Below are 12,223 nucleotides of genomic sequence, written 5' to 3' on the forward strand. Positions count from 1 at the left end.
TGGTCAAGCTGGCGGGTACCAAATTCCTGTGAGTATCAAGGGGGGTACCTATCAGGCTTTGGTGGACTCAGGATGTAACCAAACCTTGGTGCATCAAAGCCTGATTTCATCCGGGGCATTGGATACAAGCCGCATGGTTAGGGTTCGGTGTGTGCACGGGGATGTGGTGAACTATCCTATAGTGCCAGTCATTATCCAATTTAGGGGACAAAAGCATAATGTTGAGGTGGCAGTAAACCCGCACCTCCTGGACGTCCACTGAATTATCCGTATTTTGCGATCATAAAGGATAGGTTGTATCGAGTGACCCAAGACACTCAGACAAAGGAGGATATAACTCAGTTATTAGTTCCAAAGAGCCGCAGGGAAATGCTTTTCCACGCGGCTCATTCTAATCCAATGGCTGGTCACTTAGGACAAACGGCAACACTAAATTGCCTCATGACCCGATTCTTTTGGCCGGGCATTCACGAGAACGTGCGCAGGTGGTGTGCGTCTTGTCGTGAATGTCAGTTGGTGAATCCACCGGCCGCTCCAAAAGCGCCTTTTGCGCCCCCTCCCATTAATGCAGGTCCCCTTCGAAAGAATTGGTATGGACCTCATCGGGCCATTAGAGCGATCAGCAAGGGGGCATCGCTTTGCATTAGTCATTGTGGATTATGCAACGAGATACCCTGAAGCAGTGGCTCTCCGCAACATTTCCGCTAAGAGTGTTGCGGACGCACTGTTTAGTTTAATCTCCCGAGTGGGGATTCCGAAAGAAATCCTCACTGATCAGGGCATGGCGTTTATGTCACGCACGTTACGCAAACTTTACGAATTTGTGGGCGTTAAATCGATTCGTACCAGCGTCTTTCACCCACAAACGGACGGGCTGGTCGAACGTTTTAACCGCACGCTTAAATCCATGGTTCGTAAGTTTGTTAAGGAAGACGCCAAAAATTGGGATAAGTGGCTAGAACCCCTGTTATTTGCAGTACGAGAAGTCCCGCAAGCCTCCACGGGGTTTTCCCCCTTCGAGCTTCTCTTTGGATGCCAGCCCCGCGGGGTGCTGGATGTCCTAAGAGAGACTTGGGAGGACGGACCGTCTCAGGCTAAAAATGAAATTCAGTATGTGATGGACTTGAGAGCAAAACTCCACACTCTGGGGCAGCTATCTATGGAGAATTTGTTACAAGCCCAACACAAACAGAGCCAACTGTATGACAGGGGAACTAACTTACGCAAATTTTCACAGGGAGATAAAGTGCTTGTATTGCTCCAGACTTCAAGCTCAAAATTATTGGCAAAGTGGCAAGGACCGTTTGAGGTTACACGGCAAATTGGGGATCTCGATTATGAGGTAATACGGTCGGATAGGAGAGGAGCACGTCAAATTTACCACCTCAACCTTCTTAAAAAATGGAATGAGGCGGAATCAGTGAAGCTGGCGACGGTGATTAGCGGGGAGGATGATCTCGGGCCAGAGGCGAATGTCAAAAAACAATCCCTCGCTCTGGCTTCAGGGGGAGATCACCTCTCGCCCTCCCAGCTCACTGATTTATCTAAGTTACAAGCAGAGTTTGCTGACGTGTTTTCTCTCCTACCGGGCCGTACTGACCTCATTCAGCACCACATCGTGGTGGTTCGCAGCCGGCCGTATAGATTGCCTGAACACAAAAAAAAGGTAGTTCAGGCAGAATTGGGGCAATGCTTGAAATGGGAGTAATAGAAGAGTCCAGCAATAACTGGGCGAGCCCGATAGTTTTGGTCCCCAAAACGGACGGCTCAGTTCGGTTCTGTGTGGACTATCGCAAGGTGAATGCAGTGTCGAAATTCGACGCGTATCCAATGCCACGGGTGGACGAACTGCTTGACCGGCTCGGTACGGCTCGATTTTATTCAACACTGGACTTAACAAAGGGATATTGGCAGATCCCCTTGTCGCCATTATCCAAAGAAAAGACAGCTTTCACAACGCCGTTTGGATTGCACCAATTTGTTACACTTCCGTTCGGGCTGTTCGGGGCACCGGCTACCTTTCAGCAGCTCATGGATAAAATTTTGCGGCCCCATGGTGCATATGCTGCTGCCTATCTGGATGATATTATTATCTTCAGTAATGACTGGCAGCGGCATATGCAGCATTTGAGGGCCGTCCTGAGATCGCTGAGGGGAGCTGGGCTCACGGCCAACCCGAAGAAGTGTGCAATTGGGCGCGTGGAAGTAAGGTATCTGGGCTTCCACTTGGGGCATGGACAGGTGTGTCCCCAAATTGATAAGACCGCAGCAATTGCGACTTGTCCGCGCCCCAAGACCAAAAAGGAGGTTAGACAGTTCCTCGGGTTGGCGGGATATTATAGAAGGTTTGTACCTAATTATTCGGACCTCACCAGCTCGTTGACTGATCTAACTAAAAAGGATGCACCAGATACGGTCCAGTGGACGGAGCTGTGCCAGCAGGCCTTTACCCAAGTGAAGGCTGCTCTATGTGGCGGGCCACTGCTTCATTCTCCTGATTTTTCTCTCCCCTTTTTGTTGCAGACTGACGCGTCGGACAGGGGGCTGGGTGCTGTCCTGTCCCAGGAGATAGAGGGGGAGGAACGGCCGGTGCTGTACATTAGCCGTAAGCTCTCCAAGAGAGAAGCTAAGTACAGCACCGTAGAAAAAGAATGTCTTGCCATTAGGTGGGCCGTCCTCACCCTCCGTTATTATCTGAGCTTTATTTAGTAAAATGAAAAATGTCCAACAAAAGTCTGTGCACCGCACAACAACGAAAATAAACAATCCACAACAGGGCTTCACTCCAGAACGGTATAAACAATCCACAATAGGGCTTCTCTCCAGTGTTGTTGTCGTGCTCAGTGTCTCAGTCAGCAGTCCCTCTCTCTCTCGCACACTCCTGCTTCTCCTGGTGTTTTATCCTGTCTCCGCGCCAATTACTGGAATGAGAAACAGGTGTTTTTAATTTACATTTAACCCGCTCGCTTACCACGCGTCTCCCGACACTCTCTCCAGTTGCAGACCTCGCTGAACCACGCCCCCCTCGCCACATACCCCCACCGCCCGACTCAGGCCGGGCAGCCATTATGCGTGCGCTTGAGCACTGATTTGGCTATGTATTTTATAGGCAAAAGGCTCATTATTATGATTTATGGCTTTTTAATATAAACATGCAATTAGTCGACTAATGGCTTAAATGAACGACTACTAGTCGACTAGAAAAATCTTTAGTCAAGTGCAGCCTTACAGTATATTGTATCTAGTGTAGACAGCGTCAGTGAATATAATATGTTTTGTTTTTTTTTTTATTTGAAGCAACGCTCACATCCAGTATTGGCAAATGTCAGCTTTTAAGCGACTGATCGCCAGTGGGCGGGGCTTATGGTGTGATGATGTATGACTATTCATTGATGTCTTGCTCTAGAGGCAGTCACATGCAAATGTTTTTGCCCGTGTGACATCACAGACCCCAATATATCAAAACGAGCCATTTTTGGAGCTTGATTAAATAAATACTTTGTTTATAATGAAGAGGATGTTTTAAGCTATGAAAATTGCAGAATGTTTTAATGGTACAAAGACCTCTTATATGTCAAAAGATCAAGGCAAATTAGATTTCTCATGTCATGACTCATGATTTAAATTGGCTAGCAAACACGGTGGACAAGAGAACAGCCTTTAACACGAGACACACACCATCTAATCAATAGCATACAGTTCAACACTGAATTCAACCTCAGTAAAGCTGACAATCAAAATCAGAGGGAGATCAACACAGCAGCAAAGTTCACCTGCTCTCTGTGTGCTGAGTGCTGTGAGATGAAAGACTGAGATAGACACCCAGCTGTGAGCCAATCTACTGAGACAACACTGGAGAACACCTGAGACCTGAGAGAGACCATCAATAAAGCGACTGACCCGACAGAGCTCAGAGTGACCTCAAAACACAACAAAAACACATTTATATCACCACTTAAAACAGTCTGAAGAACAAAGAAAGAGCAAAAAAAAAAAACATCCTTACATAAAACGGTTTGTTAAAGGTGCTAAAGAGGATGTTTTGTTTTATACATTTTTGCAATATTACTTGAAACTGTCTTTACTAACTGATAAAAGACTATATATTAGTTGCACTGGAAGGAATAATATTAATATACATCATCTTTGCACGAGGTAGGGCCTTAAAAACATCAGCCAATCCTTTACACGATCATTGCGTAAATGATTGGCCCTCTGGCTTGTCAATCATTGCCATGACGTTCCTTGTGAGAGACGTGCGCGGCTGCGCGCTCCAGTAACTTTCCACACTCTACAGCTGCCGCAAGCAATGTTTTTGTCAGGAGACAGGAGTAACAACTGCAGATTATGAGTTACCTGCGGTGAGTCCGACATAATTAATCCACTAACACGACACAGCGAATGCCGGTGGTAAACACTTGTGTTCCAATACTTGTGCATGAGTTTTGGGAGGCGTTCCCTCAAAATGAGCTGTGAAGGAGGGGGGTTGTTCTAACGCATGCGCTCATTTCAAAAACTCAGTAAAAACTCATTTCAAAAACTAGTCTGAGATTTTTCACCTGTTTTATGGTGAAAATAGTGCATCTTATTACTTTAGACACAATTTCAAGGCTGTAGGATAATAATATTATAGATTCTCAATTTATATAAAAATATGTGTTTTCTGGATATTCATTAGGTCAGCTCTTTTAGGCTGATTTAATTCCAGACTGTGTATTTCAAATTTTGAATTATGTGAACCTGCTAAAAGAAGTTAACTCTTATAAAAGAGCAATTAGCTTTGGGAAACAGAAGCCAATATTCTTGAAAAAACATTATTGTTTTGATTGTGTTCAGAGACAATCTCTTATCCAACACCACGAGACTCTTTAAAAATTATCAAGCGTTTGGGGCATAAAACACTTTTCATTTTCCATCCACTTACATTATAACAATCTAACTGCATACATCCATATTTAGACTCGCCAAATGAGTCACAAAAGAAAAGCCCATAAAGTTACAGTGTGTGATTTATATACTTGTCTGTCAAACTGGGGAGAAACTGTTCGATACGCAGAATAAAAGAACAGAAAAAAGAGACAGAGAGAGAGCCCAAAAGACTGTAAATAAAGAAGAAATGTTTTTTTTCCCCCAAAGTTCTGCTTCAGTGCCATGCCGGATTTGTGATTTCATAGGCTAAACCCCAGGGGAACAGCGTGAAGTAGAGGAACTCATTTCAGCCTGAATTCAGATTGATTTCCTATCCAGCTCCTTCTCAATGGAGGCAGTGCAGGGCCAAATAAACATAAGGTCATTGCATCAATCTCTGCTGCTTCCTTCTCATGCCATCTGATCCAGTTTCACAGAGACGCTTTACGCACTCCAAACAGTGTGCTCAATTGGCTCTGAAACTCCAAAAGCAAATTTATTTAATAGACAGATGCAGGCGGAGTGTAGTCACAGCATTGAAGAGTAACTTCTGTGTTTGGATTAGCCTACACTTTTGCTGCAATAAATGTGTATTGGCTGCAAACAAACAATTAAAAAAAAAAAAAAAAAAAAATATCTTAAACTCATATTAAATAATCTAACAGTTCATTTAAAATGGACTGAATGAAAATTAATGAAAAAATGTATGAAAGTAAGAAAAAAAAATACACATTAAAAAAATGAAATTTACTAATACATTATTAAAATCAAGAGTTGTATTTGTTAACATTATTTAACGCACTGTGAAGTAACATGAACAAATTATGAACAGCTGTATTTTCTATTAACTAATGCTAACAAAGATTAACAAATACAGGAACAGGTATGTATTGCTCATGGTTAGTTCATGTTAGTTAAAGGTACAATTTGTGATATTTTTTTCCGCTAGAGGTCGCTAGAAGCCTATTCAAAACAAAGGCGTAGTTTGATGACGGCAAGTTTTAGAGCGGAAACTTGGGACATGTGGTGTCTAACTCAACGGACGGTGCAAAAGAATAGGGATTGGAGTCTGGAAGAACTCATGTTTGTGGATGCGATTATTAACGTTAACTGTAGTATGAAGCAGAGCAGGACCGAGTGTTGCAGGAGCTGAACGAGGATCTGGAGCGATTGATCAACACACGCCTCACGAGCAGCGGGACTTTTATTATGAAACAGTCACCGGCGCCGCTTCCGCTTTTCCGGTCATGAGTTTACGGGAGCTGTCCTTGTCGACAGAACCAGCGGCAGATGGTAAACAGTAATTATGTTCCATAAATAAGTAACACAATCCACCATAAAACGTGCAAAAAGTAAATAAGGAACTGCTTGAAGCAAGCTAGTGGTTTGCTGGACGCTAGACTCTACTTCCGCATTTGTCCACGGCACTGTTGTCATGTGGTTTCTACGTCAGTAAAGGCGGTAACAAAGGTAACTGACGTCATTGACAGGCGACTGCACTGCCCCATGTCACTGTTTAGAATGGGAATTTTCTCATGATTTACAAGTAGTTGAAAACATTAGAGATACTGTTTGTAATCAGCTGGACAAAATATATAACACTAGCCTAGTGGTTTTTTTGATATTTTACTGCAAAAATGTTACATATTGTACCTTTAATACATTAAATGAGACCTTATTGTAAACTGTTACCAAGAATCTTTATACAAAAAAATGTGGACATTCTCAAATGTCATGGTGGCACAACATGGTTATTTTATTATAAAATGGCAAGATAATAAATGTTAGCATGATAATGCAGCATTTAGAGGAACCAAATTGATCCTTGTGGCAGAGAGAAAGGGTTTGTAGATCTCTCTCAAATACCAATATAAATAGCTACTTTCAAGTGTGGGTAGGTTGATACACTTTCCATATCAGGTGGTACAACCAATGTAAAACTAAGAATTTTTCTGCAGCAGTTTCTTTCTGATATCGCCATCTACAGGGCACTGAAGGTACTTTACCTCATGTGTTTTGCACGAATATGAGTGCATTAGCAGGTAGTTGTGAATTGCAGGTGTTTCATATATAAGATGAGGACATTCCTGCAGCCTGTGATAAGGCTGAAACCAGTGTCCAGTGCCAGTAGGCTTTGACTATTTACTTTTACTCAACATTCTTTTATTTATCCGTTATACTTACTTATCCCCTTTTTTAGCTTTTGAGCTTAACTGAGAATTGAGTGTCTGTCGACGTTCAAGAGGCTGTTCTGTCGACCTTGATTTATTGCAATTTTGAGGTGGTCAGTTTTATTTTAACTTGAGAGAAAATAAACTAAAATAATAATAAAAAAGTGTAAAAAAAAAAACAGTGTATCTAACCAATCTATTGCACTGTAGCCTATTTAAGTTCCAAATGTGATGTCATGATTTATTCTGTTTTTGCTCAATTTACTACTTTTAATTCAATAGAGACTGTAGACTAAAACACTTGTATTTGCATTTTATTTTTATATGTATAAAAAAAATATATCAATAATAAAAATAAAATAAAAAAAAATCCAGTATTCAGCATATTTCCTGTCATTATTAATGTTTTCAGGTGGCACAAATGATATTCATCAGGTTGTACAACCATGTAAATTCTTGATTTAAACTAACAAATAATAGGTCAAAATGGCTGAAAACTAGATTGTAGAAGGGGTGTGTGTATAGATACGCTTAAAGAAACCTACAATCAAAGCTACCTGCAAAACTATGTGCAAGTGTACCTAGGACAAAAGCTGTTTTAAATGCAAAAGGTGATCACACAAAATATTGATTTGATTTAGTTAATATAAGTTAATTGATAAATAAAATCTATTTATGACATTATTTTTGAAAGAATTCTCACTTTACAGAATTTTTACACCAGTGCTACTGTAGCACTGTTCACAGTACTGTAGCTTTGCAGGTAGGTTTCTTCAAGTGTATTGGAGACGTTGCCACAGTTTTCTGGATTTAGTCTGTCTCCGTTTTTTTTTTTCTGTTTCTTCATGTAGTCACAGATGGACTCGATGATGGTGAGATCAGATCTCCGTGTGGAGCATGTTGTCACACTGCTTGTGTATACAAAAATCTCACTGGATTAATACAATTAATGGAAAAAGGGATATTTGGAAATGTAAAATGATATTTCCTACTGATTCAATACAGCAAAAGATATAAATAAATACTAGTGTGTGTGTGTGTGTGTGTATATATATATATATATATATATATATATATATATATATATATATATATATATATATATATATATATATATATATATATACGCTTGTACTCTAGCTTGCCTAAAAAAGTTTTAACTTGAGTGTCTTGACTGCAGTTTAACTACTTTAAATAACCAGTATGTTTTTTAGCTTGACAAACATGTGTCAAAATAGCTCTCCCAACACTGCACATTCATACAGTTTTCTATTCAATTTGACATAAACTTCTAAAAGGACAGCTTCATCTGGTGACATTTAAATAATGCAACCAATGCTAATCTTAATTACCATAGCACAGGTTTTAACTACTGCTGACTCTTTAGAAACTTAAAATAAACCCTTTAGCGGTACACTTACGTAATGTGTATGTTTCTTAGCCCACAGAAACAAGTTAGCGCTATAACACTAGAGAAAATGTGCCATTTATAAAACTTGAAGACCTTCAGGCACGGGCTTTGTGCCAAAACATAGAGAGCTGTTGTAGTGAAACTGTAATACATAAGTAATTGTGTCTTGTTTTTCCCAGTGAAAAATCTAAACATTCTTACTGTGAATCAAAATGCATTAACTTGAAGCAAAGTGACATGAGATATAAAGTCTTGTGTCCTGAAAAAAAGTATCAAAATTGAGTGAGTTTAAACTTAAAACAAAAACAAATATATGCCATTTGGCTAAGAAGAATAAACTTGTTTTTCCTTTGAATTAAGTTTATTTTTCTGACCCATATAGGCAGAATTCTAGTTTTAAGAATAAACTCAATTCATTTTTATCAAGACTTAAAACCAAGTAAATGTATCTTCATTTAAGTATAGATATTTGTATTGGAAAACAAGTCAAAAATACTGAGTAAGAAAATAATTTTTTTGCAGTGCAGCAACACACGTGATCCCTTAAAATGCTCACTAGTTTTTTGGAAAGGAACCAAGAAAGTCTGAAAAAGGTTCTTTGTGATTATTGGTCTAAACAGTAAACAAAAACCTTTCGTTAGGAAAAATAACATCTTGGCCTGTATTTTCTTTAACACCGACCTGAATCTCTGATGTCAGGCTGGAGTAGGATGGTATGCTTCTCGTTCAGTCAGTTTCTCTCTTTTCTGCTACAGAACAGCATGTAATCAAGTAACTTTTAGTATATTTAATGTAAGGGAATGACAGCACATTCTCAGGATGATAATCTCCTCAAGCGCTTTGCAATAGCACGACATTGTGAATGTTTCAAATCTGTATTATTGTGACTCTTTTCAGACCTTCTCTAAAAGCTCCAACAGGTATGAAGATCAGTAAAGGACCTCTGCACCTCAAAGGAAGAAAAAAAAAAAAAAAAACATTTCTCAAGAAAGATAGCACATTTCCAGAAATTGATTACTTGCTATGCAAACCAGTGATTTAATCTTGCAATTCTGTGGAACAGGCAGTGAAGAATGTGATGTTTTTGCTCCTTTTCAGCTTTTGACCTCATATGGAAAGGAAGACTATTCCATAACTTAGGACCTATCACAGAAAAGGCATGGTCACCCTTAGATCTGTAACAGCACCGAGGAACCTTCAAAGGAAGTTGGTCAGAAGATCTGAGCACTCTGGTTAACCAGTAAGGGTGTGAAATTTCACTGATATATTGGGGCATGAGACCAAATAATGCCTTGTAAACAAAAATCTGAATTTTAAAATCATCATGAATTTCACTGAGAGCCAGTGTAAAGATGCTAAAACTGGGGAAATGTGATCCTCTTCTTAACCCTGTTAACAGCCTGGCTTCTGCATTTTGGACAAGCTGTAGATGGGATAACGCAGTTTTGGGCAGACCAATATACAATGAGTTGCAATAGTCTATTCTTGATGAAATAAGTTAGTGGATCACAATTGCCAGTTTAGCTGTCCAGGGAAAGAAAAAGTTTTATTTTAACAATCAATCTCAGGCGGTAAAAACTACTCTTGACAACACTACTGATCTGCTTATTGAAAAGTAAAGATAAGTCAAAAATCACTCCAAGATTCCTCACATGATCTAGTATATTTGACAACGACTGACCTAACTCGGAAACTACAGTAGGCCAGGTAAGCAAGACAAAGAAGAACCTAAGATCAAGACTTTGGTTCAATTGTAAGAAATTACAAACCAGCCAATGTTTAACATCTTTGAATCAATTTAAGGCATTCTCAGATTAACAATTCTTGTCTACACTCACTGGGAAATAGAATTGGGATTCATCAGCATAACAATGGTAAGATATGCTGTATTTCTGAAAAATAAAGCTCAGTGGAAGCATGTACAGTACAGTACAGTGAAAATAACAAGGGTCCTAAAATTGACCCTTGAGGTACACCACATTGTAGCTGAGCTGATGTAGAAGAGATATACACACACACTGACCCCAAACTTTTGCGGTATTGTACTAGATAGGATGTCTGGAATACTCTGAATGCATGCAGTAAACAAACAAAACACAGCAGACAGACTGTGGTAGGCCTATCATTGGGTTTAAAAACAAAAGGCCACAAAAGTTCAAAACATTAGAGGAAATAAGCTGTATCCAAATTCCCATGTACCACATTTGATTAGAGAACTTACTTCTCCATCATGGGACATTATGCAGGAAAATAGATCTCCATGATCATTGCCAAGCAGCATATTTTCAGACCACCACTGAAAACAGTGTGATTAACATCACTAACAAGGGTTGATCTCTGGTTTCCTACCTGAACTCTGCTGCTGGGATCCTTTTTAATCCATTTGATGACTGTCTCATAGACCAGCTCCTCAGCTTTCGTGTTCAGGCTGTCGTTGGACATGTAACTAACCAGATCTTCTTTGGAAATGTTCAAGATTTCATCTTGACTGGCCACATCAGGGAAGTTCTGCAGGGCGAAGGCTTTTGCCATGTTGTTGAGCTCAGTGCACTGCATCGCCTCGGCCATGGCCAGCACCCCCAGACAGTTATTGGCTGTCAGCTGTTTCTCTGCGAGAGGAGCACACATACACATGTGAGCTGGGAAACAAACCCTGAACACATTAACAACAAGAGGTGTTTGGAAGATTAAATTTATCCAAGTGTGTTGCTGAGAGTATAATATCTCAAGCAGCTACTGGAAAAAAGACCTTAGCATGTGAATCGATTGGACAGGAGGGCAGGAGGCTCACAGGAGGACTTTGATTAGTCCAGACAGACACAGAACTTTTCTACTGCATGAAAAATCAACAAAACCACTACTAAACATAGGCATCCTAATAAATACAGTAGAAACAAACAAATAAGCATATAGCACAATTATAGATAAATATTAAGCAGGCATAAAAATAAATAAAATAATGCATAAATAAGTAATACATGTAAAATATATTTTATATGTTAAATAAATTCTATAAATAAATATTTGTATAAATAAATTATTTAATGTATATAAATTAATGAAACGTATTATGAAATATTTACAGAAACAATTTATATGTTGTATGACATGTTTTTGGTTAATTCATGCTTAAAAGTTACAAAATTATTGTACAGTTTTGTACAGTAATTATCATTAATTTTGACTAATAATAATTTACAAGAGTTTAATGATGTGATGGTGTAAAGTGTGCATTTAATTTCAGAATAAATCTATCGTTATTTGATATTATTGCTGTAATTACAATTAATTAAACCACATCAACTGATTTGCAAGATTTTAGAAAGACTATTACCTACTACAGTAAATAACTGTTGACTTTAATTGGGTGAAGTTGCAGGCACAGTCATTATTCTTGCTGCATTAAATCAAGCATATATGACAAGCTCTGGATAAAGGCGTAAAGAAACTACACTGATACAACATGCCTCGAAGTACTGAAAACACAATTATGTGTAATGAAAGCACACAAGGTTATAAAACTATAGATGGCTTCGATTTCTATTACCAAATACTTCAATGTACCATCTTAACTGTAAGAACTCAGAACTCTTTCCCACTGATGAAACCTTGATTGCCCGCAAGATGAATCTTCTTTGGTGAGCGTTCACTTTTCATACGCATTCAAGTGTCATGTTGCTTATCTGAAGCAGTCACGCTAATAAGAAGTTTTAAAGTCACTGCACATTTCGAT

At 39.2% G+C, this 12,223-nt stretch overlaps 1 protein-coding gene across 1 annotated transcript in view; it reads right to left on the reverse strand.

Annotated features, from left to right (window-relative positions):
• The window catches only part of LOC137006452 (kelch-like protein 29), a 472,167-nt gene that overhangs the window by 192,446 nt on the left and 267,498 nt on the right, over positions 1 to 12,223 (reverse strand). Inside the window, exon 7 of the mRNA XM_067367229.1 lies at positions 10,840 to 11,099. Within this exon, the coding sequence (XP_067223330.1) occupies positions 10,840 to 11,099 (260 nt within the window). The remainder of the gene's footprint in view (positions 1 to 10,839; positions 11,100 to 12,223) is intronic.

Source organism: Chanodichthys erythropterus, chromosome 18 (genome assembly GCF_024489055.1).
Source record: "Chanodichthys erythropterus isolate Z2021 chromosome 18, ASM2448905v1, whole genome shotgun sequence".
Taxonomy (NCBI): Eukaryota; Metazoa; Chordata; class Actinopteri; order Cypriniformes; family Xenocyprididae; genus Chanodichthys; species Chanodichthys erythropterus.